The sequence below is a fragment of the Halichondria panicea genome, chromosome 3, assembly GCF_963675165.1.
Source record: "Halichondria panicea chromosome 3, odHalPani1.1, whole genome shotgun sequence".
NCBI classification, from domain to species: domain Eukaryota; kingdom Metazoa; phylum Porifera; class Demospongiae; order Suberitida; family Halichondriidae; genus Halichondria; species Halichondria panicea.
The window spans coordinates 1-25392 of record NC_087379.1 but is presented as its reverse complement, the minus strand read 5'-3'; the positions used below and the strand labels follow the sequence as shown (position 1 = coordinate 25392).

The 25392-nt window shown below is 44.4% G+C and overlaps 10 protein-coding genes across 12 annotated transcripts; 7 read left to right on the top strand and 3 right to left on the bottom strand.

Moving 5' to 3' along the window:
- Nucleotides 1–785, top strand: LOC135333265 (BET1 homolog). Its single transcript, XM_064528191.1, has 3 exons — nt 1–143; nt 243–385; nt 474–785. The coding sequence occupies exons 1-3, from the start codon at nt 122–124 to the stop codon at nt 687–689; spliced, it is 381 nt and encodes a 126-aa protein (XP_064384261.1). The 5' UTR covers nt 1–121; the 3' UTR covers nt 690–785.
- On the bottom strand, nt 743–9613 carry LOC135333256 (uncharacterized). Its single transcript, XM_064528182.1, has 17 exons — nt 9424–9613; nt 9111–9150; nt 8613–8838; nt 8404–8498; nt 8144–8307; nt 7977–8092; nt 7768–7913; nt 7408–7537; nt 5848–6075; nt 5086–5722; nt 4755–4896; nt 3825–4526; nt 2268–2414; nt 1788–1939; nt 1251–1577; nt 1014–1130; nt 743–965 (listed from the first exon to the last, which is right to left on the bottom strand). Exons 1-17 carry the CDS (start codon nt 9501–9503, stop codon nt 872–874), a joined length of 3543 nt encoding a protein of 1180 aa, XP_064384252.1. The 5' UTR covers nt 9504–9613; the 3' UTR covers nt 743–871.
- Nucleotides 9614–9767: 154 nt separating this feature from the next.
- LOC135333263 (uncharacterized) lies at nt 9768–11582 on the top strand. The gene is made up of 5 exons (XM_064528189.1): nt 9768–9929; nt 10024–10136; nt 10720–10899; nt 10998–11221; nt 11351–11582. The coding sequence occupies exons 1-5, from the start codon at nt 9836–9838 to the stop codon at nt 11484–11486; spliced, it is 747 nt and encodes a 248-aa protein (XP_064384259.1). The 5' UTR covers nt 9768–9835; the 3' UTR covers nt 11487–11582.
- Nucleotides 11583–11664: 82 nt separating this feature from the next.
- On the top strand, nt 11665–13011 carry LOC135333260 (uncharacterized). The gene is made up of 5 exons (XM_064528187.1): nt 11665–11830; nt 11885–11997; nt 12052–12231; nt 12460–12683; nt 12751–13011. The coding sequence occupies exons 1-5, from the start codon at nt 11728–11730 to the stop codon at nt 12884–12886; spliced, it is 756 nt and encodes a 251-aa protein (XP_064384257.1). The 5' UTR covers nt 11665–11727; the 3' UTR covers nt 12887–13011.
- Nucleotides 13012–13057: 46 nt separating this feature from the next.
- Nucleotides 13058–14264, top strand: LOC135333262 (uncharacterized). Its single transcript, XM_064528188.1, has 5 exons — nt 13058–13274; nt 13339–13451; nt 13507–13686; nt 13735–13958; nt 14011–14264. The coding sequence occupies exons 1-5, from the start codon at nt 13178–13180 to the stop codon at nt 14147–14149; spliced, it is 753 nt and encodes a 250-aa protein (XP_064384258.1). The 5' UTR covers nt 13058–13177; the 3' UTR covers nt 14150–14264.
- Nucleotides 14252–16447, top strand: LOC135333258 (translation initiation factor eIF2B subunit gamma-like). The gene is made up of 10 exons (XM_064528185.1): nt 14252–14514; nt 14573–14730; nt 14896–15131; nt 15233–15322; nt 15373–15467; nt 15512–15705; nt 15775–15840; nt 15902–16059; nt 16114–16217; nt 16273–16447. The coding sequence occupies exons 1-10, from the start codon at nt 14364–14366 to the stop codon at nt 16320–16322; spliced, it is 1302 nt and encodes a 433-aa protein (XP_064384255.1). The 5' UTR covers nt 14252–14363; the 3' UTR covers nt 16323–16447.
- LOC135333264 (uncharacterized) lies at nt 16411–17751 on the bottom strand. Its single transcript, XM_064528190.1, has 5 exons — nt 17623–17751; nt 17384–17470; nt 17242–17330; nt 16683–17045; nt 16411–16632 (listed from the first exon to the last, which is right to left on the bottom strand). The coding sequence occupies exons 1-5, from the start codon at nt 17626–17628 to the stop codon at nt 16524–16526; spliced, it is 654 nt and encodes a 217-aa protein (XP_064384260.1). The 5' UTR covers nt 17629–17751; the 3' UTR covers nt 16411–16523.
- A 68-nt stretch (nt 17752–17819) lies between these two features.
- LOC135333520 (uncharacterized) lies at nt 17820–19281 on the top strand. 2 transcript variants are annotated; one of them, XM_064528495.1, is made up of 7 exons: nt 17820–17995; nt 18063–18163; nt 18220–18310; nt 18371–18494; nt 18550–18684; nt 18783–18863; nt 18916–19281. In XM_064528495.1, the coding sequence occupies exons 1-7, from the start codon at nt 17965–17967 to the stop codon at nt 19148–19150; spliced, it is 798 nt and encodes a 265-aa protein (XP_064384565.1). In that variant the 5' UTR covers nt 17820–17964; the 3' UTR covers nt 19151–19281. The 2 variants fall into 2 exon arrangements, with proteins under 2 accessions (XP_064384565.1, XP_064384564.1); XM_064528494.1 differs by having other exon boundaries at nt 17822–17995; nt 18756–18863.
- A 140-nt stretch (nt 19282–19421) lies between these two features.
- Nucleotides 19422–22307, bottom strand: LOC135332821 (probable RNA-binding protein 46). 2 transcript variants are annotated; one of them, XM_064527740.1, is made up of 8 exons: nt 21939–22307; nt 21617–21886; nt 21314–21562; nt 20976–21144; nt 20707–20881; nt 20336–20594; nt 19984–20209; nt 19422–19856 (listed from the first exon to the last, which is right to left on the bottom strand). In XM_064527740.1, the coding sequence occupies exons 1-8, from the start codon at nt 22236–22238 to the stop codon at nt 19666–19668; spliced, it is 1839 nt and encodes a 612-aa protein (XP_064383810.1). In that variant the 5' UTR covers nt 22239–22307; the 3' UTR covers nt 19422–19665. The 2 variants fall into 2 exon arrangements, with proteins under 2 accessions (XP_064383810.1, XP_064383811.1); XM_064527741.1 differs by having other exon boundaries at nt 20773–20881.
- A 28-nt stretch (nt 22308–22335) lies between these two features.
- Nucleotides 22336–24555, top strand: LOC135333259 (uncharacterized). Its single transcript, XM_064528186.1, has 7 exons — nt 22336–22462; nt 22601–22833; nt 23247–23326; nt 23389–23512; nt 23686–23810; nt 23925–24072; nt 24261–24555. Exons 1-7 carry the CDS (start codon nt 22434–22436, stop codon nt 24443–24445), a joined length of 924 nt encoding a protein of 307 aa, XP_064384256.1. The 5' UTR covers nt 22336–22433; the 3' UTR covers nt 24446–24555.
- The last annotated feature ends 837 nt before the right edge of the window (nt 24556–25392 follow it).

The window sequence follows — 25392 nt, the reverse complement described above, 5'->3', positions numbered from 1 at the left end:
GATAATTTTCTGCTGACAAAGCTTAAAGTAGCTACGTGGCTGAAGTGCTGACACGGCTAGTCTCAGGATACACAAGCACTGAAGATAGAGCTAGAGAGATGGTAATAGGAGGCTGTAGACTATGAGCCAAAGAAGACCATTCGGTAAGCTGCTGTGTAGTTAGTACAACAATACCAACACACACATTCTCACTGACATAATTATTGATTCCTTGAGCTTTCCTCTCCCTGCCCTGCCTGTAGACTCGTCCATGTCTGGTGGTCAACAGAGCAGTGGTGGTAATGGCGGAGGTGGTGCCTCTCATGTGCAGACACACGAGATGGTGGAGTCACAGAATGATCAGATGGTCACTCAAATGGCCGACAAAGTGAGACAACTGAAATCGGTGAGAGAATAGCCCCTGGCTGCAAAGATAAGCACACACCCACCACACACACACACACACACTTTACCCCCGCCCACACACTCCACAGATCTCTATAGACATTGGAGACGAGATGCGTAAACAGAACAGCTACCTGGGGGGTATGGGGGAGGAGTTTGACTCTGCAGGGGGTCTCCTGGGGGGCAGTATGAAGCGCCTCAAGGGATTGGCCAATGCTGGTCACAATCGGTGGATGTGTTACATCATTTTATTCATTGTAGGCGTTTTCTTCATCTGTTATGCCGTTATCAAATGGAGGAGCTAGCTATTATAGTCTGTGTGTTCATCAAAATCTTAGTATATATACTTTATTTCAGATTTATTTGTTGTGGAAAGAAAATCTTTATAATTATAATGCACGTACAGGCAAAATAGGGTTGATTTGCAAATGCACACAAAACACACAAAATATACACACATATAAAAATAAAAAATATTAGTAAGTGATTATCTATTGCTATTGGTGCTACTGCGTTTCCGTGTGGAGGCTAGAAATGGGTCCTCCAGTAGTTGTAGTGCACTAGGTCGATCCGTCTGCTCCCTGGGGTGGGGTCATGTGATCACATAATATGTCATGTGACATACGTACCTTGTGAGACAGCGATGTATAAAGTCGACCAGTACAGGGGATAAGTGATCGGGTAGCTGTGGCAGTGACTTGCCTAGTCCTATCTGGAATAGAGCAGACTCTGGTGGGAAATCAGCCCTGTGTGTGTGGGCGGGTAGTCATGGTTACAGGATAACAAAAGACACTGCATAACGCTAGGTTAGGTAAACGAAATTTGGGAACGAGGCTACACACACACACGCCCACACACACACACACCATGGTGGTTTAGACACTGCCATCTCATGTACAGTACACCCGAGGCTCCATATGTCTGACTTCCGCCCGTAACCATGGCCACAGATGACCTCTGGACTCATCCAGTAGGGGGTTCCCCTCACTGAGTGCAACCCAGTAGTCCCACCCTCCGTACAGTAACGCTTGGCACAACCAAAGTCAATCAGTTTGACAACACCTCTAGACGTAACCATGACGTTAGCTCCCTTGATGTCACGATGGATAATACCATTCGAGTGCAAGTACACAAGAGCACGAGTGATCTGCTTCGTATACAGAGACACGTTGCGATAGTGAAGTGGTCCAAACCTACAGCAGCAGTAGCAATAATATAATCAGTGTATCCATGCATGGACATGATAAGAGCAGTGTAGCAAGAATTAATTATCTATTTGGTAGAGTACCGTATAGCGAGTAAATTTGCATGATTGTCATAAAAAATTGCCAATAATATTAATAGTTTAATGACCTCATTCGTCTAATTTACCCGCTATACAGTATGACATTAATACTACCCACCGCTTCAGTACACTTTGCAGTGATCCCCCGGATATATAGTCCATGAAGATAAACACCAGACCTTCTTGAAGACTAGTGCCGAGGTACTTGACTATGTGCTTGTGCCTCAGGCTACGAAGGATCTCTACCTCCAGTTGTATCTTCTCATATTGCTGCACAGGGGAAGTGTTATTATTATGATATATCGTATAGTGGGTTATTTTTATGGTGAACATTTTCGTAGATTTTGTATTGAAGAGCATCATACGAAAATCAGAACTACGAAATTATTCTATCGCAATATTAAACGTCACTATCCTGATCATGAGCTGAACAAAAATTTAAAAATCCGAAATATTTAAATGGGTTGTTCATACGAAAATTTGAATTACCCGCATTACTGTATAATTATAGCTAGCTAGACCATGAAATGATACTGAAAGTGTTTCTTTACAGACCACAGGTACTACCTATGTAAATGCTACCTATAGAGGAACTTACTGACTGAGCTTTCTCAAGGTTGACAAAGTCGAGCTCCACTTCTTTGACAGCTATGAGTGTACCAGAGTCTAGTAGCCCCTCCCACACTTTCCCGTACGCCCCCTTCCCTAGCAACCGCCCCCTCTTCCAGCGTAGACTCTCACGCTCCTATAAACACAGGGGGGGGGTAAAGTCAGTGATACATTATTACAATAATTATGTGGAGATAATTATATGTACAACTTTATATTAAAAACCTGACTGCATAACATATGATTTTCTGAAAGCTTAGCCTTTCAAATGATGTGTTTCAATCTAATATTTCGTCAGGGCCATAATTAATTTTGTCATTATTCAACCTCGGACCATGGGCTATAATCCATGGTATCGCCAAATTGGCAAATACTTCGAATATCAACTTTGATGGTGGTACCATTTGAAAGGTCTCTTTCTAAGCTTTCAGAAAAACCTAAAATTGTTGATTTCCGATCTATAGAATTCAAGTTATGGCAGCTGAAAGATTGCAAAATTCGTTAATTAAACGGAGGGGGGGTGTCTTTCAACAGCCATAACTTCAGTATAATGAAATAGTTTTGCGTTCCTGTGAGTGGGTTCAATTCACTAGCAATAGTTTTGCATTCCCGTGAGTGGGTTCAATTCACCAGCAATAATTTTGCGTTCCCGTGAGTGGGTTCAATTCACTAGCAATAATTTTGCGTTCCCGTGAGTGGGTTCAATTCACTAGCAATAATTTTGCGTTCCCGTGAGTGGGTTCAATTCCAAATTGGCAAATACTTTTACCTCTCGAATATCAACTTTGATGGTACCATTTGAAAGGTCTCTTTCTAAGCTTTCAGAAAAATCTAAAATTTTTTATTTTCGATCTAGTTATGGCAGCTCCCAAATCATTAATTAAACGGAGGGGGGGGTGTCTATCAACAGTCATAACTTCAGTACAGTTGATCCGATGTCAACATTTTTATGATTTTCTGAAAGCTTAGAAAATTACCTTTCAAACGATGTGTTTCAATCCAAAAGTTCATTGGGGCCCTAATTTATCATTTTTCGGGCTCGGACCATGGGCTATATATAATCCATGGTACGGCGAAATTGGCAAATACTTTTATCTCTCAAATATGATTTTTGATGACACCATTTGAACTATTTGTTTCTAAGCTTCAGGATATTGGATATCCACGGAAATCAAGTTATGGCAGCCGAAAGAATCCCCAAACCATTGAATAAACGAGATGTAGTTGAACATCTTTCAACAGCCATAACTTGAGTACAGTTGATCCAATGTCAAACATTTTGAAAGCTTAGAAAAAAACCTTTCAAATGATGCTGCAATCCAAAATTTCAGCTGAGCCATAATTTGATTTTTTGGCCTCGGACCATGGGATCCATGGTACGGCCAAATTGGCAAATACTTTTATTTCTCATATCAACTTTTATGACACCATTTGAAAGGTATTTTTCAATAAAAATTTTGACTTTGGATCCACAGAATTCAAGTTATGGCAGCTGAAACAGTCCCCAAACAATCGACTATCAATCAATCATTATATAAAGACGTACCTCCTCTGAGCTATCAGTGTCATCACTTCCCTCACTCCTCCCCTCCTCCCCCGACGACGACTCTCCCTGCCCACTATCCGCCCCCACACGCTTTACACCATACACTTCGTGCTCGCGTGGTGAGGGGGTGGTGCTCTGACCAATGTACGAGGTGATGAACTCACTATTGCTACTGCTATCGACGTCAGTGCTTGGTACTCTATTCCATATAGGGGAGAGAGGGACGTTCCCCTCCTGACGAGCGTAGTTGATAACGAGGTTTGATTGGTGGTGGGCGGTACCAGGAGTGGGCGGGAACAAGTTAAGCACCTGTGCCTCTAATGGCGAGAGTATAGTGGGGGTTGGGATGGGGGCAACTGGCGGTTCAGCTGGAATATTGCGACTCTTTTCTAGACTGTCCACATCGAACTCTGAACCCGACACGGAAGCCTTTAAAGTGCTGTTATTGGAGTCGTCTTGACTGTTGTGTAGTTCAGTTGTGCTGTTTGTTGGTTCTGCTGACTCGGCAGTTCTCTCGGTTACCATGGAGAGGGGACTTGACGGCTGTTGTACGGGTGAGGACTTTTTATTGGTCAATGGTACGAGTCTGCCACGCCCCTTTTGTCGGTACTGGCCGTACTGGGGAATTCCCCTAGTCCCCTCACATGATCCAGTGAACAGTCCGTGTAACTGAGGAGTGATCACATTAGGCAGGAAGGTTGCCTGTGTGAGGAGATATGTTTAATGGCTGATCAACTGACATTATGCAATAATTTTTTTGTTGGTACAAAACTTCGTATAAACTACCCAGGCAATACTCGTGCAGCTAGCTCAGGATAGAATAGTTTCTCAGTTAATTTTTGATGATCTATAATACGAAACTTTCCACAATACAAAAATAACCCACTAAAATTATTATACGTACGATATACACTGTGTGTGTGTGTGTACCTTGGAGGGTGGTGTGGGGTCAGACTTCCTGAATAGATGGAATGATCCCTCGTGACTGCCCCTCCTATGCCCACCACCACCACCCACACCACCACCCACACCACCGCCCACACCACCCACACCTAGAGAAAACTCCGACAACCTGCACACAGGAGACAACAGTTAAGCAACTTGCTACATATGTACCAAAAGTTGAACAGCAGAACTATGGTAAAAAATGGAAGGCTATAATTATATTATTATGCCTCTTAACAAATTACAGGCTCTCAAAGATAACTACCGACTAATCAGAACTTGTATATATACATACATGCATGTACGTAACACTTACTTAACAGGTTGCATGGACTTTGACCTCCCGATGGCCTTGGGTTGGACAGCACGTTTCCTTGTCTTGTTGGGAGAACCTTCTCCAAAGTTCTGTACTCTAAATCGTTCCTGTTCAGTATCCACGGCAACCATTGCTACAGCTTGCATATTGTTTAACAGTGGTAGCTTATTATCGGAGGGGGGTGGGTGTGACGTGTGTGAGGGTCGTGGACTGTGTGGAGAGCTGATCTGCTTAGATAGCACATTCGGTAGAAACAGTGAACTCTTGTCTTGTTGATCGTGGGATAGCGGTAGTTTTAATGGTCGTTTTTTGTCTCCCTTTTTACCACTTTGTTTCAACTTCTTTTCGTCCTTTATTCTCCCTTTACTTCCTCGTCTAGTAGACGTCTCTTGACCTTTCACCTCGGAAACTCGACTAAGAGCAGTGAACAGATTGCGAGGCAGTGATCGAGATTTCAGATCTGCTTCTAGCGGCTCAACTGAAGCTTTAGGAGTGTCCACAGAGTGACGTTTGGTGTGGCGTTGAGGGCTTTGTTTGATTGGTGGACTGGTGGTGATGTCATCACTACCATCCAGCTCATCGTCACCTTCAGTGCTTGTCCCACTCACCCTCAAAGGTCGCGGGGTCAAACAAGAACCTGTAGGAGGGAGTACAAACATAATTATAACAATAATAAATACTCAGCAACAAATGCATCAGGAAGCTAATTGCTAAAAATAATACTTCACTAAAAGGCCCTCCTCTGGACACATGCCCACGTACCATGATCAGGAGACTGCTCCTCGTGTCCACTCATGACGTGGGTGGTGACTGTCAATGGTTCAGTGAACGATTGACTCAGTCTTTGGTCAGTGAGGAAGAACGAGCGGTTGCTAAGCGACTGTGGTGACTCAGGAGCAGTGATGGGAGGGGATTGTGCTGACTCAGCATCGTCACTAGAGAGCATGTTCCCTTCACTCTTACTCGTAGTAGTCTGCTCAATCCACGCCTCTGTAAGGGGGTGTGGTTAGGTAAATCATTTTAACTACCGTATAGTGAGTTATTTTCATTGGTGGCGGATTTTTTGTATTGCAGAGCGAATGCATAATTCGAAAATTAAAATTGCGAAATAATTCTACCACAACATGTTCTACGTCACTGTATACGAATATTTACAATTATAATTATAACAGGGTCAACTAGTGTTCAAGCTGGCGCTGTGCTAATGCCTCTCGCCATGATTTGCTTTCGCTCAAAAGTATAGAAGAGAAAGTATAGAAGAGGAAAAAGTGTATAAAATAATCTGTCTAAAACTGACTTGCAATTGTATAATTATGGTATCATTGTTGTGTTTTGTGGCTGCTTATACCAGGACCTCAAGGATCTAGGAAGCAACAAAGAAGAAGATTTTGTTTTCAATTAATTATAAGCGGAAGTGCATAACTATTTCATAAAGTTAGCTTATCTATATAAAGTCACTGAGAAGAAAAGACTTATTACATGCATCTATTGTTGTATTATGTGGCTTTAATACCAGGACCTCAAGAAAGAAGAAAATTGGATCTGTAGTTCATGCAGTGTATAATTATAATATTTAAGAAGAAAAGACTTGTGTACATACATATTGTTATCTATAGTAGTGTTTTGTGGCTTACCAGGCCCTCAAGAAAAATATGATTCTGCCAGGAGGATCTGGATCTGGGGAATGAGCGCGCATGCGCATTACATCCATAGGAATAATTAAAGGGTGTGTCCAAAGAGATCAATTTCACAAATGGCTACTGCTAGCTAGCTGTTTTAACAGGTATTTTCTGAGTCTTGTAGCTAACAAAAAGCTAGCGCTTTAGTGCAAGGCTAACTCATATGTTGAATAGAAAGTTTGTGCGGACAGATGATGCTATGAAAGATTCTGAAGAGACTGCAACAGCCTTTAATGTGAGTCAAACTAGCCATAACTCGAGAAAGAAGCTTTAGTTTGCTAATCCACGAATGAAAATCCAAGAGAACGTGGCTAGAAGCGTATAGAAGCTGTTAGTTTTCGTCGCATTGCAACCGTTGAGCAGTTACAGCTGGAACAGACACACAGACACACAGACACAGACACACACACACACAGTCAGCTTTACCGTATCCCTCGTGCGGCTACGCCTCGAGGCATAATTAATTTGGACAACAAACTATACAGTAAACACAGGACCGTATGCATGGTCCTCTATCATTTGCACATAAATTGCTAACTTGTAGTCAAATAATCACAAGCTGTAAATTGGAATCATGTGAAGTTGGCATCCATTAACACCGTCTTTATAAATAAATTAGCTCAATTCGCACTATCACAAATACCTTTGAGTAGTGAGACCATGCTATGAGTGGTTGCCACGGTGAGGGCCGAGTCACCATTGTCATCCACAGCCGTTACATCCGCCCCCTTGGCTAGTAGATAGCGAGCAGCCTCGCTGTGTCCAGCACGTGCCTGCACACACAAGGGCCGGGGTAACCATCAGCTGCTAGTATATACACTAGTGCAGAGTACAGCAGTCAATACTCAGTACAGGGCTAAGGTAGTACACAAGATATTCCCCCGGCCAATCCTAGCCCATTGCAAATGTATTTTATTGTACTATAATATTATAGCCTTATGGCTAAGCACTAACTACCAGAGAGCATGCAGTACAGAGGAGCTACAGTACTGGCTGAGCTTACAGTGAGCATGAGAGGTGTGTCGTTCCTCTCTCCTCCCTTACTGTTCACGTCAGCCCCACCCTCCTCCACCAGCGCTATGATGATGGATGTATGACCCTTCCCTGAGGCAATATGAAGAGGTGAGTTCAACTGATGGTCCAGAGAGTCTACAGGAGAGAAGGCAGAGAATTGTCAATAACTAGTGGGAAAGAAAGCATTTACTAACTGACCAACTTTTGACCCAGTCCTCATGAGGAGAGAGACCATCTTCCTGGCATGAACACCTTCGGAGGTGGCCACAAAATGGAGGACACTTCTACCCTTGGGATCACAGTGGCTGATATCACTGCAGGGGAATAGTCATTGGAGGGCATGATCTACCATGATCAGAACATACGCATGATTGTCGATGAGGTCTTGCACAACATTGACTGGGTTGTAGTTTGTTTCCATGGCAGCTTGAATGCTGTCAAACAGGTTTATGTCTCGTGTGACTAGTAATAGCGGAGTCATTCCATCGTTGTTGCTGCAGTTGACATCCAGGTAATGGTTCCCTGATGACTGTGTGGGTGTGTGGATGTGAGAGGTGTGATGGTGTGAGAGGTGTGAAGTGTGAAGGTGTGTGTGAGGTGTGTGTGGGAAGGGTGTGGGGATTACCAGGTGTTTCTTGACAGAGACTGCATCTCCTAGCCATGCATTCTGGAGTAGAGCTTGAGCATTGGACATTGTACGACCATCATGGTCAATAGAGCCTGTGCACAAACACAGAGGAAACAAACCATTAACAGAGTTAATGGTTTACCTCAACTAGTTACAAGAGAGTACACTTGCATAACACTTTCAGACAGACTGCTACCACAACTCACTGAGCATGATTTTCCTGAGCTTGGCAGAGGCCACCTCCAGGGCACTCTCCTCCAGGTCATTGCTGAGAGTGAGGTCTGCCCCCATCTCCACCAGTAGCTGGACCACTCTCTCATGGCCATTACGTGCTGCCGCTATGAGTGGAGTGTCCCCTGTGAGGGGGCAGCGAGCATCCAGCGATGCATGGGGGTCACTCAGTAGGGTCTGGAGCCGATCATACTGTCCATCCTGCAGGGAGAGGGTATGGGATAGAATATACAGACAAACTGTTGCTTACAAAGCAATATTATTGGTATGCTTGCAAAGCATTAATTATTAACTGTGAGAACAACATAGCATTGTATCTAAGACAACCACACACGGAAACACAGCTCTGGGGCTTGTATTCATGACGTGCGGGCATGCAGGGCATTATATTGCTCTGGGATAAATAAACAGTGTCTGCTATGAATGTTAGCAGTGAGGGGGCGTGGCTGGTGAAGGGGGGAGGGGCTGCTCACCTCTGCAGCAGACAGCAGTGCTTCACTCAGATGACTGTGTCTGTGTAGGTGAAGGTATTAATATGTGCATAATAAAGATACCATATTATAGCACTTGTTAGCACAAAGCCAATTCACACACACATAGTTAGTCATCGCACCAGGTCTCACCACCATTAATGCCTTCCCTTTATCTATCTATCTATGGTTGAGTTGCTGGCTATGATAACCTCTCCTGCAAGTGTATCTAGTAATACAGGGATACAGGGATACAGTGTAACCTCCTACACAATGCATGCACAGTACACGTCCCCTCAGCACAGCATGCACACACCTCTGTCCCAGTAAAGTGTCTGCAGCCAGGCGGTGGTACTCATTCATCAGGTTCTTGGTAGATGTTGATATCAATGCCATTGCATGCTTTCTATGGTCTTGAGGTACGATAAGCTTTCACCTTCTGTTCAAAGAAATGCTGGCATTGCAACAGCCATTTTGTAACACTAAACTTCATTGACAGGAAAATAAATTTACTTCCTGTCATTAATTGATTTTGCACACGCCTCAATTATAGGCCGCTAAAGGGAATCGAGGCTAGTTTTGCACATGCGCAAACTATTATCAGGTGTGGCTCATCAATTTCACCACATGCATTCCACCACAAGTATTAAAGTACGTATTTAGTCTACTTCTACCGTATGCTTCTACTCAATCTACCATTTCCAAGCAGTTAGAAGTTTAGAGTAGCCATGGCCGAGGAGACTGCTATCACCACTCAACCCCAGTCCCGCCGAAAGGAAGTGGAATCGTTTGTGAGGGATCTGGACCCAAACAGTGTGGTTGGTGAGTGTCAATATTCATGCATGCCTCAGCTCAATGCAATGAATTCACTGTTTACCAGCCAATGTGTGTTGATAGTCATTTCTCTGGTCTGCAGAATGGAGTGAATCAGATGTGGTGGAGAAATATCTCAAACCAACTGGTTTTGAACATTTGGCCAAAGTTTTCTCTGAGCAGCACATCAATGGGGCAGTCCTACTAGCGCTCGAGGTGCGTGTGTAGTGTGTGGGTGGTGTGAGGTGTGTGTGTAGTGTGAAGTGTGTGCGTAGTGTGTGGGTGGTGTGAGGTATGCTTGTGCGTGGTGAGGTGTGCGTAGTGTGAAGTGTGCTAGTATGTGCGTAGTATGAGGTGTGTGGGTGGTATGAAGTGTGCTAGTATGTGCGTAGTGTGAGGTGTGTGGGTGATGTGAAGTGTGCTAGTATGTGCGTAGTGTGAGGTGTGTGGGTGGTGTGAAGTGTGCTAGTATGTGTGTAGTGTGAGGTGTGTGGGTGGTGTGAACCGTGCTGGTATGAGGTGTGTGTGTAGTGACGTGGTGTGATATTCTTATTGAATGAGTAATCAGTGTCTTCTTTGAATAGCATTGCCAGCTCTGTATGTCTTAGCAATTATACATTCCTCAATGAAGTGTCATGGGAACTATGGGAACGTATGATTAACTTGTTTGGGTGTGGATCTTAAAAACAGAACCCACAATAGTGGTAATAAGAGTATTGTTCCATGGAAACATTAACTCCATGGTTACAATTCCACGGTAGCAATATCATTACTGACATACAATGCTTCTCTCTCCTAGGAGCCTCACCTCCAAGAGTTGAAGGTGATGGTGATTGGAGATCGTATCATCTTCCTGGAGTACCTTAAGCTCCTCAAGAAGCACAAACGAGATGCAGACAGAAGCAAGGCTCTGTGGACTGGCGTCACACCTGTCAAGAACTGTGCCTATCACCAGAACTGCCTGGGCTTCTGCTTCCATGTGAGTAACTGCCTGTTATTTACTTCCTTGGCATATGATTATCCCCAGTAAGCTTGTCAGCACCAGAGCATCTATTGATTGCCCCCTCTTCTCTCCAGGTTTTGTGCACGTGCTGTGTGCCTACCACTGAATGGCGTGTGACTGGACAGGGCATTCGCTGGCGTAAGAACACCTCCTCCATTGACTGCTGTGGAGAAGTGGAGACTCAATTTGTGGACTTCAGGTTCCTCAAGGATTTGGAGATTCGAAAGCAGCCCAAGTTCTTGTGCTGCTGTGTTGGCTCTGAGCTGCTCGTCTATGCTGATGACAAAGACTCTGTCAGGTAACTAAGTGATGTTGTGATAGTTGATAACCAGTCTATCCACCCTTGCCACCATTCCTGCTGTGTTAGATCATTTTAACCATAGCTATACCAGCAATTAACCTGTCCCCCCTCCCTCCCTGTGTGCAGTGGTACCCGCCAGACGGCTTCCAACGTGGCTCAGACAGAGACACACGAGCCCATCTCCATCTTCCACCCTGAGGCAGCACGAGCTGAGAGCCTCATCAGGAACGCCTGGGCTGACACGCAGTTGGTGGCTGACTAATACTCTAATTATGCATCAGAGAATTGCTGAGATATATAGAAACATTAGATTGTATGTGTGAATCATTTCTGCTCATAATTAATTTTGGACTATGAATTGAGGGCGGCTGTAAAAGAGTACAAATGTAATCATTATGCGTCATCAGTTTTTGTTTTGGGTGTGGCAGTTTTACGCATGCGCACATTACACTAACTTTTGTGGGCGGATCTCGAACTGCTGCAAGCAAAATTAATAATTAGCAATGGCTGAAGATTCAGTAGCTCCAGTAGTGACCATCCAGCCCACTTCCCAGAGGAAGCAGATTGAGACCTTCGTCAAGGATCTAGACCCTCATGCCGTCCTTGGTTAGTTCACTATCAAATGCCTCAGACTGCTCTTAGCTCATCTTTTTTTGATAGAATGGAGTGAGGAAGAAGTGATTGACAAGTACCTCAAGCCAGCTGGATTTGGCTACTTGTCTAACACCTTTAAGGAGCAGCACGTCACTGGAGCTGTACTGTTAGCGCTGAGTGTGAGTTAACATGGAAGTGGCTAATCAGACAATGTTCATGATTTCAATGTGTAGGAGGATCACTTGGTTGAGATGAATGTACTGGTTGTTGGAGAGAGGATTAAGTTTCTCGAGTACTTGCGTCTGCTTAAAAAGCAAAAGAAGGATGCAGACAGAAGCAAGGCTCTGTGGAGTGCCACCACTCCTGTCACCAACTGTGCCTACCATGACAAATGTGGAGGATTCTGCTTCTTGGTTAGTATGAATATCATGGTGGCCCCAAGTGCTACTCATATATAGTTGATAGTTGATGGTTGATAGTTATAGTTCAGTTGCTAGTTGCTAGTTTACAGTTACTAGTTCCTGCGAACTACACCAACTAGCAACTGCGAAATAGGAACTATCAACTATCAACTACGAATAGCACTGAGGGCCATCGTGATTGTAATGCTATCTAACATCACTCTATCTTCCCCTATATAGCTTTGCTGCCCATGCTGTGTGCCTACCACTGAGTGGCGTGTGACTGGACAGGGCATTCGCTGGCGTAAGAATACCTCCTCCATTGACTGTTGTGGAGAAACGGAGACTCAGTTCATTGACTTCAGGTTCCTCAAGGATTTGGAGTTCCGCAAAGATCCTAAGTGTCTGTGCTGCTGTGTTGGATCAAAGTTGCTACTCTATGCTGACGACAAAGACACTGTTTCGTAAGTAACCGTTTCTGCTAGCTAACTATTGTGAACATAAATACAAATAAATACAACATACACACAGTGGTACTCGGCAGACCAGGACTAATATTTCTCAAACGGAACTGAGTGCTCCAATAGCCATCTTCCATCCTGACTCTGCTCGTGCTGAGAGCATCATCAGGAATGCCTGGGCTGACATCGACCTTGTAGCTGACTAACGTACAAAAGAACAAAAGTAACAATTAATGTTGAAAATAGAGAACAGCTAGTGTAGATCTACTGAATGTGTAGTTTATATTCATTTATTGTGCAAGAACGAGGGTGTGGCAGCTTAGCTACTTTACTTGAGCTGTTTTAGGGGGCGTATCTGAATGTGTAGCCATACATTGCATGTTGTTTATTTATTGTGCAAGAACGAGGTGTGGCAGCTTAGCTAGCTGTTTTAGGGGGCGTATCTCAAGCTAGCTTGCAGATAGATCTACACAAGCACTGTATCCAATACTGTAGTCATGGCTGTGAATCCTTTGGCAGTGACTACTCAGCCCACCTCCCCAAGGAAGGAAGTCGAGGATATAGTTAGGGGACTTGATCCACACACTGTTCTAGGTGAGATTAGCTAGACAATATATACAGCTAGCTATAATTGTATATCCCCCTTGCATTAATATAGAATGGAGTGAGCAAGAAGTGATTGAAAAGTATCTCAAGCCAACTGGATTTGAATACTTGTCTAAGGTCTTCACGGAGCAGCATGTCACTGGAGCTGTACTGCTGGTGCTGGAGGTGAGTATACTAATATGCTTTTATTGCTACTGTTAAGTATAATAATTGTAAACAGGAGAGACATCTCAAGGAAATGCAAATGGTGGTTGTTGGCGAGAGGGTAAAGTTTCTCGAGTACTTGCGCCTGCTTAAAAAACACAGGAAGGATGCAGACAGAAGCAAGGCTCTGTGGACTGCCACCACTCCTGTCACCAACTGTGCCTACCACGACAAGTGTGGAGGATTCTGCTTCCATGTACGTCAGAATAAGTTGATGTACAAGCATTTAATTATTTCCCAATAGCTTTGCTGCCCGTGCTGTGTGCCTACCACTGAGTGGCGTGTGACTGGACAGGGCATTCGCTGGCGTAAGAATCCACCAGCCATTGACTGTTGTGGAGAAGTGGAGACTCAACTGATTGACTTCAGGTTCCTCAAGGATTTGGAGTTCCGCAAAGATCCTAAGTTTCTCTGCTGCTGCCTTGGTTCTAAGTTGCTACTCTATGCTGATGACAAAGACACTGTTCAGTAAGAAATATGAGCAGCATATTGAATGTACTTGACTCCTATTGCTATGCAGTGGGACCCGTCAATCCACTGGGAACATTGGAAACGCTGACCCTGTTAGCGCTCCAATCTCCATCTTCCATCCTGACTCTGCTCGTGCTGAGAGCATCATCAGGAATGCCTGGGCTGACACCGACCTTGTAGCTGACTAAAACTCTTGTATATACTTACTACTGCACTGAGTTGAGTACATTAAAAAAAGTTAGTGTGATGAAACATAATTATATTTATGCAAGTTTTTTTGATAAAAGTTGTCAAGCCCAAGAATCGAACCCGCCCTAATTGTATGGTAAAAATCGTTAACTAACAAAAGTCATATTCATTCATTCCTTTGTTATCGAGACGATTCCTACCGGTTGGAAGAAGATGTCCGAGTTCCAAGCAATAATTCTAGCTGCTGGGAGAGGGTCTCGTATGTACCCACTGACTGAGGACTGCCCCAAGGCATTACTACCAGTAGGAAACCAGCCACTCATTTGGTATCCTATACAACTGCTGGAGCAGAATGGATTTAATGGTATTAACGTACACACACGTACATTGCATCACTGTCACTCTCCCCATCATGCACACAGAGGCGTTGGTTGTAGTGCGAGACAGTGCAGCAGGTGCAGTGTCTGATGCTCTGAGCAACTTGAGGGGATTGCGTATCAAGCTGAGCACAGTGACCATCCCTGAGACAGAGGACTGGGGCACTGCAGACTCACTCAGACACATACGCAACAAGATACATGTACGTGCATGTGTGCCTGAACTGAGGGCCATCAGTATAGCAATAGGTTCATCTTATAGAGCTATCTTATAGAGCTCTCTAAGAGATGTCTTTTGAATACCGTGTTTAGAATTGATTTTTAAATCCATCATTTACAGATGCTATGATGTATCTCCTCTCTTGCAGAGTGATGTGCTCTTGATCAGCTGCGACCTCATCACCACCGTCCCCCTCAGGACATTGATGGATTTTCATCAAGTACACGAGTGCACTTTAACCTCTCTCTTGGTACGGGAAGAGGGTAGCAAGAGATCAACAGAGCGTGACATTGTTGGCCTGTCTGGTGACTCACGACTAGTGTACATGTCAGCACAGGCCGACCTTGATGACCATCTTACTCTCAATAGAGCCATGCTCAAGAGGTACGCTGAAACAGAAACAATCTGACAAATTATATTTTATCTACTAATATAACACTGTGTATTAGTTGAAGCGTACCTGGCAACCTATTCCCTTCATACAGATATCCTCATATACGACTGTTCACTGAGTTACTAGACTCTCATCTGTATCTCATCAAGAAGTGGGTGGTGGATCATCTAGCGGACAACAGGTGTGAGGGTGTGACTTGTGTGAGGGTGTGAGGGTGTGCTTGTGTTATAGGGAGGTGTCTTCTGTGAAGGGAGAGTTGGTGCCGTATCTTGTACATCATCAGTCCATCAGAGCCAATGAAACCTACACCAAACCACTCAAACAAGGTGAGCTATTTCAATGTGCTCTATATATCATCTCTCCCTCGTAGCTCTTGTGAAGGCTGCTTCTTCTTGTGTGGATGAATTGGAGACTTTAGCGTACGAATTCTCATCATTTAACGGACACATTGGAGGCAATAAAGAGTTCAGAGAGGACCTTATTCGATGCCATGCTCTGTTACTGGGGTCAGAGTTCACTACCAGAGTCAACACTTTGCCTGCATTCACTGAGGCCAACAGAATGGTACGTTATTCCCCCACCCCACACATCTCACACACCTCACACACTAATTACACACACACTCCTCGTTAGATTAGTGGACACTTGAGTGCCTTTGGACTAGAGAAGCCGCTCAGTCAGCCAAACTGGAGGTCAAAGGTGACTCATAATTACCTACCCCTGATAAATGTTAACTATAGTTGTTGTTTTCCTGTTACAGGGAGTGAGTGTGAGTCCTGACAGTCAGGTAGCCTCCTCTGCTCAACTGGCCGAAAAGGTCTCCGTCAAAAAGGCCTGTATTGGAGAACACTGTAGCATTGGAGAGAGGTCAAAAGTCATCAACTGTGTCATCATGGATCATGTGAACATTGGTGAAGGGTGTGTTGAGATCATGTGACCTCTGTAGCGTATCTCCTAACACCTCATACACAGGTGTAGTCTACAAGGCTGTGTCGTGTGCAGCCATGCACGACTGGAGGAGAGAGTCACACTCAAGGACTGCTATGTGGGAGCTAACTTCACCATCACTAAGGAAGGTACGTATGTGTGTTGTTTGTTGCTATGGTGATATAATTAGCCCCGCCCCTTCAGCTGACATGCGTGGGGAGACCCTGGTGGTGGGGGGTGGTCTACACTTCTGAGAAATCAACCTATTCTCTCTTGAACAAACTAACTGGGCTTGTTCTCATTTCTAATTATTGTTTTGTTCATGCTGTATACTGACATGTGCTGTTTTCTATGATCAAACATCAAACAGTCAAAATAATACTTGACAACAACAACATGATTATGACATGTACAGAGAGATTGTACTAGAGACTTATGATTGGGAGAATTCTAGTTTATTGTTCTGTGCTCATGGGGTCAGAGTCCACAAGTCCGTTGGTATGAGGTGTACCGTTGTCATGGTAATGACTATCAGAGAACAGTCCGTCCTGACTCACCATGTATCTGTAGTGGGAGGTGATCACATGACATGCAATAAGAGTCACATGACTTACTCTAGAAGGTCCTTGATATGAGTGTGTATGGTGTGTGTGTGGGCGGTGGAGAGTTGTGCTTGTGATAGAAACATTGGTAGTCTTACAAACAGTCTCAGAAAGTGTTCAGCCCCGTACACATCGGAGGGGTGCTTGTGAGGAGTGTGAGGAGTGGAGTGTGTGGGTGTGTGATTGCTGACAGCCTTGTTGTTAATGTGTGCCAGAGGGATCTTATTGACAACAGTGGCACGTCCGAAACCCTCCTCCTCACAGAGATGCTTGAACTGTGCCTTCTCTTGAGAATAGAGGAGGTGATCAGAGAGGGTGAAGTCAAAGTAGACCTTGAGACCATCCAGTACTTCAGCCAGGAGCCCAACACTGTGACTGTGAGGGGGGGGTGTGTGGTGAGAACAACTAATGCTATGCAAGTGCCCATCATATCACATAGATTTGTATCACACCTTTTATTCGAGGCCTGTACAATTCCCATTGAAATCATGGCGTTTAATAGAGGAGAAACAGTAGCCTTGTAATGTGTATATATTTCTAGCACTACGGTATATTTGTTTGATAGACATACTTTGTGTCTTGTGGTGGGTTGATGAGTGAGTATTGATAGTAGCCTCTCAATAGGCTGGTTACACTGGTCTCAGCAGGCAGACTGACCAACTAGAGAGAGCGGGGACAGAGATAGATACATGACACACTGGAGTCATCCTCACCTTGCTTCTACGTAATACCCAGAAGCAATCGTCTTCTAGTCTTTGCTTTAGAAACGGTGGTATGGACAACGCTAACTCCTCAGGATACTGTAGTAAGTAGTCATAATGTGGTTTTTTTTCTCTTTTTTTTTTTTTCTTTAAACAATATTTGATGCATTGCATACAGGGAAGGACAGAAGATAGCTTGTTATAGCTAATGGTAATGTGTCAACCTAATATAGTCACTCTGTCAAACATACCTCCATTCCGTAGGCATAACTGTGGATATGGATACAGCAACTCAAACTTCTTTTGATTATAATTTTCACTTTTTAATTCTAAATAAAACACACCATATCTGCTGAAACAGTTTGTAATTCCAACGACCTTTCCCCAAATTTCAATATGTGACGTCCACATTCCAATTGTTTTAGCAGCCAGCTAACTGCATAATAAGACAGGTGGACACACCTTCGTTACAACACGTGGAGGAGCTCAGTGCAGTGTTTGTGCAGCAGCTCTTCTGCTTGTGTCATAGCTGTGGAGCTGTAGCTAGCTTTAGCCTCTCTCCGACTGCAGCCCTCTAGTCTACTGAAGGAGCAATGGACGCTCTGCACGCTCACCGACAACCAGGTAGCTAGCTCAACAATACTGTTTCTGTTGACTAGCCAACTCCTCACTGTGTTGTGTTTGCGTGCAGGTCATGAGATATTCCACAAGGCTTCTCTGTCCCTTCCCAGCTCCTCCAAACAGAAGAGAAGACCAACACTTGGGAAAACAATATCCAGCAGCAGCTCAAAGGTATTTAATAATAAATGCTTAGCTACTATATTAAACTGTGCGTGTGTGTATTGCAGTCTCTAGCTAAGTCTCGAGAGGTACTGGCTGTGTTGAGAAGCAAGGATAATGTGCAGAGCAAGAGTAAAGCAAAGTCTCTCAAGCCAACAAGTAAACAGGAAATTAATGCCCGAATAAACTCTCTTTCATTATTTATTTCCTCCCTTGCAGAGAAGTTGCTGCCAGGACAGCGGGACATGCTCAACAGTGACTTGCAACGTGTCCTTGGTCACCCTCTCACTGACACCGGCACCCAAGAGGCTAGTCAACTCCCACCCATCACCCCTCAGGCAATGTATGTTGTTCACACCTGGGTCTTGTACATGGCTCCATCATTCTGTCTCTTGCAGGCCACCATCTGATATCATTCCTCTGAGGCATATCAGTAGCAATCTCTCTGGGGGACTAGCTACTAACTCTACCTTCCCTAACTCAAACTACCTCTATTCAGCAAAGGCTGAAATACGAAAGATCATGAAACAAAGGTAAGTACTGTTACTGTTACTTGGCTACAACAATTATTGTGTAAATTGCAATGGCTACATCTGTTCTATAGCAATACGGACATGTACACTCAACTTAGGACCTGCTTTGTTGACCCTATTGAGAGTAGCCGTCCACTTTATTATCGTCTGCTCAATGGAGAACATCTCTTGCAGACAACGTAAGCCCTACACTGTGTGTGCAGTCAGTCCACCATTGCATTGTGACTATAGGGATGAGCTAGACACTGTTCTGGAGGAGCAGTTCCTCATAGGGCCTATGGCAATGGACGATTCTTCCCCACCGTTTATGCTTGACTCTCTGAACCTGGAGACAGCCTCTGATGACTCAAACCCTGACTTCACTGCACTAGAGGAACCACCCAGTGACCTCCTTGACCTCATGGATGGAGAGCACGGCTGGAGCCCTGTCAAGAGACCAAAGCTATTCCCTCAAAAACTATACTAACACTAAATTCGTGTGGTGTTGATTACACCAATCAATCAACCAAGAATCATTCTGTGTTCATGTACGTCCAATATCTCACTTGCATTCAAAATTAACTTCTCAACTGATTTCATAATTATTTCGTTAAAATATTTAATATTAATTTAATGCATGCTGGATAATTAAGTATATAATGTATATAGATAGGTTGTCATAAGAGACAACCTTAATCTCTGGTATATAATTTTAATTAATTTTACATAATTAACATAATTATGTTGACTTGTCATAATTATTTTCGTGCCGATAATCTTTTTAGTTCAAATATTATGTGCAACAACACAACACATGATAATGGCTTATCATAATAAGCATACTAAAAAGAAAATCGAATCACATTCCATCCAAGTGCACGCACCTGACACACATACATACACAGCACAAACCAAATAAAACACCTTGCGGTGATTATAGCCTGGCATGGCAGGCTTGAAAATACGTGCAAATACAGACAAAAAGGTGCAAAGTTTGAGTCATCAAAAGCCTTGCTGATACATGTCTGGAGTGAAGGCTGCTTGCATGGGAGCATCGACGTAAGTGGCTGGAGCATACATCTCTCCTCCTGCTCCCATCCAGGCTGGTTTGGTGGAGTTTTGAAGTGTAACATAGTTAGCAGTACTAGGTAACTCAGTATATTGTAGAGGAGCTGGGCGAACCATCTGATACCCTACACAGGAACAAGGATTACAACACACAAGCTTTTAGCCTAAGCTCTTCACAAGATAGGTTTAGCTCACTAGAAAAATTCATATTGTGACTAGATATATTACAGTAAGGGCAATAGTTAGTCTAACCTTCTATGGGATATCTGAGACTTGAGAGGGTGTGGTCGGCGGCCAGGACACGAGCATCTTCAACTGTTCTACTGAGTTTGGTGGGCATGTAAGTGTAGCCAACGGCTGCTATGGTGATCTTGAAGAGAAATAAAACATCTTCTCCACTCTGATTCTGACTGGATGTGGAGTGAAGGTTGTAGTGTGGAGAGCCCCAGCCATTCTTAGCACAGACTTCCTCAAGGAGCTATATAGGGAGAGTAAGGCTCTGGTTGGAGGGGATATCCTAGAAGCAACCACACAACACACACACACACTACTATTTACTCCATCAGATGATGAGATCTATCCAGCACACACACACACAAGCTACCTGCACTGATGACTTCTTGATGACATGAGGGGATGGATGAACACCAGCTGAGTAGAGTGGGGACTCATCACACACAGTAGGAGCACGTGCAGGCTCATACGTGGGTGGCAGTGCTGGTGTATTGGAGCGAATGGGAGAGGCTGGGAAAACAAAGCGTGTCTGAGTAGCTGGGGAGAGAGCGAACATTCCAGGCCTTGGTCCGGGAGATCGTGGTAGACGGAGCATTGTACAAGCTCCCATACTGTTACGTAGCATGTACCTGTAGCAAAGGAAGGACACAGTGAGCATATATCACAGTGAGCATATATATACAAGGTCAGGGGCTGCTAGAAGCATTCCACAGTCACTACATCACACTGTACATCTCTCACTTTGGTGATGAGACATAACTGGGATAGAAAGGAAGTACACTCCCGTACTGGTCGACAGGAACATACACTGTGGTGTTGAAATGTTGGCGTTGGAACTTTGGGCTCCTCATGTAAGTATCCTTGTCCACTGGTTTAGCCAGTGACACCTCTATCTCTGCTCCATCAAGGAGGGACCCTAGTATACAATATGGAGACTGATGAATACACATACACACATCTCACAACCACAAAAGGTCAAACACTTTTCAATTTAGAATAATTTTACACACCATTTAAATCTTTCATTGCTTGTAGAGCATCATTGCGACTGGTGTAGTGGACGAAGGCATAATCTTTGATTTTCTTGACTCTTTCCACTAGAGAGTGCAGACTGAACACTTCCTCAATGGTGGCCTCTGTCGTGCTGAGCATGAGGTTCCTCACATACAGTACCTTGACCTAATAGGAGCAGGCAATAATTATATAAACACACGCCTGGCTGCACAAGCACTGTTCCAGGCTCGTACCCTAACATGTACTAGAAATAAATAATTAAATTAGGAGCTTTGTAAAGTAATGGGATGTGGTACAAAGGCTATAATAGAGTACAGTGTAGTGAACAAATGACCTGTGCCATGATCTCCTGGTCCACCTCCAGCTCTGGTTCAGCCCAATCCACTGCAATACTGTGGCCCCAGAGCTGCACTCTGCCTGTCATTAGTTTCTTGCGAGCCATGGCTGCAGAGCGATGACTTTCATACTCAATGAAGGCAAAGCCACGATTCTTGGTCTTGTCAACAGCTGATGGATATACTATAACATCTACAACACCTTCAGTGACGCAATGCATCTCCTGCATTATGTCACTCTTTGAGACCTGCATAAAGATAGTCTATTAATGCATCTGGATAACATCCGGACATCCACTCACTCTCTTTGGGATGCCACCAATAAAGAGCCTGCAGTTATCAACACTCATGCAGATGCCTAGAGTGCGGCCTTTGCGGATCTCATAATTATTCAAGTTTTTGACACATTCCTTTGCCTCTCTTACAGTAGAGTAGACAACAAAAGCATATCCTCTGTTCTGGCCAGTGTGATGGTCCATCATGAGACGAAGCTCGTATATATTGCCACATCCCTCAAACACGGGAACTAGCTCATCTTCAAAACAGTCTCTCGGGATCTTACCAACAAACACCTATATTATACAAGCAGTTATGTACAGTTAACACCATGCACCCAGTGCAAACCTCTGTGCCCCTGGCTGGAGGAGGTCCATCCCAGGTGGTAGCTGGTCCATAGCGTCTCTGACCGTTCTGTTGAATAATGATGCAGCCAGTTCGCTCCATGAGTAGTGCCAGGGGTGAGTTAGAGTCGCCTGGCACCAACTGGACACTGCTCCCTGCATCAGATGAACTCGCAGACTGCAGCTCCGTGCTGGAGTGTACCACAGTGTCGCTGCAATAGCCAGACTCGTTGATAGCTTGAGGGGGGGAGCTGACACACGGAGAGGACAGAGAGACATCTACAGCACTAGAAGTGGACGCCATCTCTTGCAGCAACAGTCCCGTTTCCCTGAACTAACTTTAGCACTCCACGTGTGGTTTTTAAGACCGACACGTGTGTTTGCGCATGCGCAATGTAAGTGGGGGAGGGGCTTGTTGTTTTGACCCAGGCTGTTGTGGTGATTGTTTCTTGTGTAGATAAACAAGCTCTTCCTATAAACATATCAGAGGCAGGTTGCAATGAGCAAAGCTACTGCTGCATTGAGAAGGTAACTCAGCTGTATGGAGTACCATTGCAATTATGTACTTTGCTAATTTATGCCCAGGTTTTTAGGCTCTGTATAAAACTGTACACACACACACACACTGTTCCATCATAATTATATCATATCTCTGGTTCCATTCAGGGGAGGTGTTCGACTGCGCTCACTGGGTAGTGGCCACGCCCCCCTAAACCTCCTCATCTCTGAGCAGTCCAACACACGTCAGAAGTACAAGGACCTGATAGCAGCTCAGGTGTCATTCTCCCAGACCCTAGATCGGTGGTCACAAGAGGAGGAGAACCCAGCACTACAAGATGTCCTCCATAATGTCACAGAGCTCAACCTTCTCTGGGCTGAGGCTCAGAGAGACTTTGTAGGTAAGCAATGTTTGTAGCAATGTGTGTGTGTACAGTGGAACCACTCTTAATGGTCACCTCTGAAGAAGGGTCAACTGTGATATGAAAGCCAGGCCCCAAATGAACAGTTTGTTAATTCAACAAAGGCCACCTCTATGTTATATCATTGTTCCCCAAATGTGTCCATTATAGACTGTACTGTGTAGATAAGTGTGTAGTGTCAGGGATGTGATAGCCATCTCACCACCTCAGACACATGGCATTTGGGTATGTGTTTCCTTAGACTACACATAATACATGTAGCATGACCTCAAAACATTGTAATGTCTTTATTGGCCCAATAATCTGATGTGTGTGTGACATGTGCTAACCTGCTGTGTGTGTGTGACGTGTGCTAACTGTGTATGTGTGTGTGAGACATGTACTCACTGCAGTCTCACTAAAAGAGTACAAGAAAATATACGAAAAGATTCGTGATATGGAGAAGAAATTGAATACAGTCAGAAAGCAGTTGGTACGTGCATAAGTGGGTGTGGTTTGGTTGCTAGGGCCTCCATTATCTGATCCTCTATACAGAGCACTCTTGAAGAAAAGGAGAAGAAGCTTCAGAAAGAGATAGTGAAGGGAAACAAAGATCTGTCAGCAACTCGAGATAAACTGAAACAAACCTCAGACTCCAAAATGTTGGCCCAAGCTGAAGGTGTGTGTGTGCGTGTGTGTGTGGGTGTGTGCGTGTGTGTGTGGGTGTGTCCCTACTGATCGTGTGTGTGTGTTCGTTCAACAGACAATGCTTAAATTGTACAATAATTAAGATGGTTATCACCTTGTTCAAGTAGCTAAATAAATGAATCAATCCCCTCGTCCCTCTTACAGTGAGTGGTTTGGAGCGTGAGAATGAAGCTGTCAAGTTAATGACAGTCAAGAGTGGACTGCTAGATCTATCTCAAGCCTGGGGTCTCATAGGAACCAAGTGCAACCTCATAGCTGACTCACAGAAGGTATAGCTATAACCACCCTCACCCTCTGTACACACTCATACAGGAGCTAGCCTCACCCCTCTGTACACACTCTCATACAGGAGCTAGCCTCACCCTCTGTACACACTCATACAGGAGCTAGCTTTGCTGATGCCTGATGTTGGTTCTTCCAGAGTACAGGAGATCCCCACTTACACTGGTGCTAGAGATTCCAGTAGGATTGTATATAACGCTCGCTCTAAGATAGAGCTGCTCCTCCCTCCGCAGTACAGCACAGACCAATGTGAGCAGACACCTACACACAACCATGTACTCACTTCCTATACACTCTCAAATGCAGCCTTTTGTGTGTCATGTTCAGGCTTCCCCAAAGGCACCATGCATCACTATAAATGTATTATTCCCCCAGCCTCATATAGTCCCCTCCCCCTCATAATTATAGTCCCCTCGATCCCCCTTATCCCTGTGCAGCCTATAACTCTGAGTTATCCTACACATCAATGGAGCCAACCATTCTCAAGAGGTCAACTCTGTCTAGTAAACCCTCGCGACCTCCGACCTCTACGACTAGTAGTAGCAGCACCCTCCGGATCCCCTCTGCTAACAACGACTATGAATATGCTGATGACTCTTTTGACAGCTTTGAATCTGACTAGTTTAACATTATGTGATTAAAACAATAATATAATTATTATGTGTTTTTTATTTCCAATTAATTATTTATGCATTGTGAAGTACAAAAGATGTTTATGAAGTTCATTTCTGAGTTTTATGTAGAGTGGTGTAGTTGAGTGGCTTCCCTTGTTGGCTAGCGGGTAACCATTGACGACAGGGAAACGTTGTCTTGACTCCGCTACTAAGCTCCATGACAACCATTTGGAACAGGTACCATGGCAATGAGCTGCCACGCCCCCCATGAGGGGAATGCCCCACTTGCAACGACTTGAGTGGTCCAATGGGACAAGTTGCTATCTGTAGAGTATCAATCTGACCACGTTGGAACATGGAGCGGTTCTTGACAGTGACAGGCTGGGAGTCACCAGCCTCCCCGCTGAGCACCAGGTGGAGGTCATTCAGTGTACCTGCTGCCTTCTTATCTGATGTGTAGACCTTCATCTCATAACCTACAGCACAGGGGGGGAGGAGCATCAGTCATGTCACAGGGGGGGGGGAGCATATAGTCATGTCACAGGTATACTAATTAAATGGTGGCTACTTTTAATCCTCAATCTCAATTCCACATACAAATGTTCCTCTTTTCTAGCATGTGGTAAACTAGGTCTAAAGAGGTGGTTTGTTTGTTTTTGTCTAGAGGTGGTTAGTACGACCACCACCACTGACCAGTGTGGCTGACACTAGACTGTCACCACCACCACTGACCAGTGTGGCCGACACTGACCATCACGGCCACCACTGACCAGTGTGGCCTGACACTAGACAGTGTGTGTCTATGCAATACACTACAACAGAGAATTTCCAAACAGCAAAACCACAATTTAGATTGCTAGGGCCAAACTGAAAGGAGAAATTACATTTAGCATAGTTATTTCAGCCACTTCTGATTTTACAAGAATAATTCTAGTGCAGATCTGAGAAGAGTAAC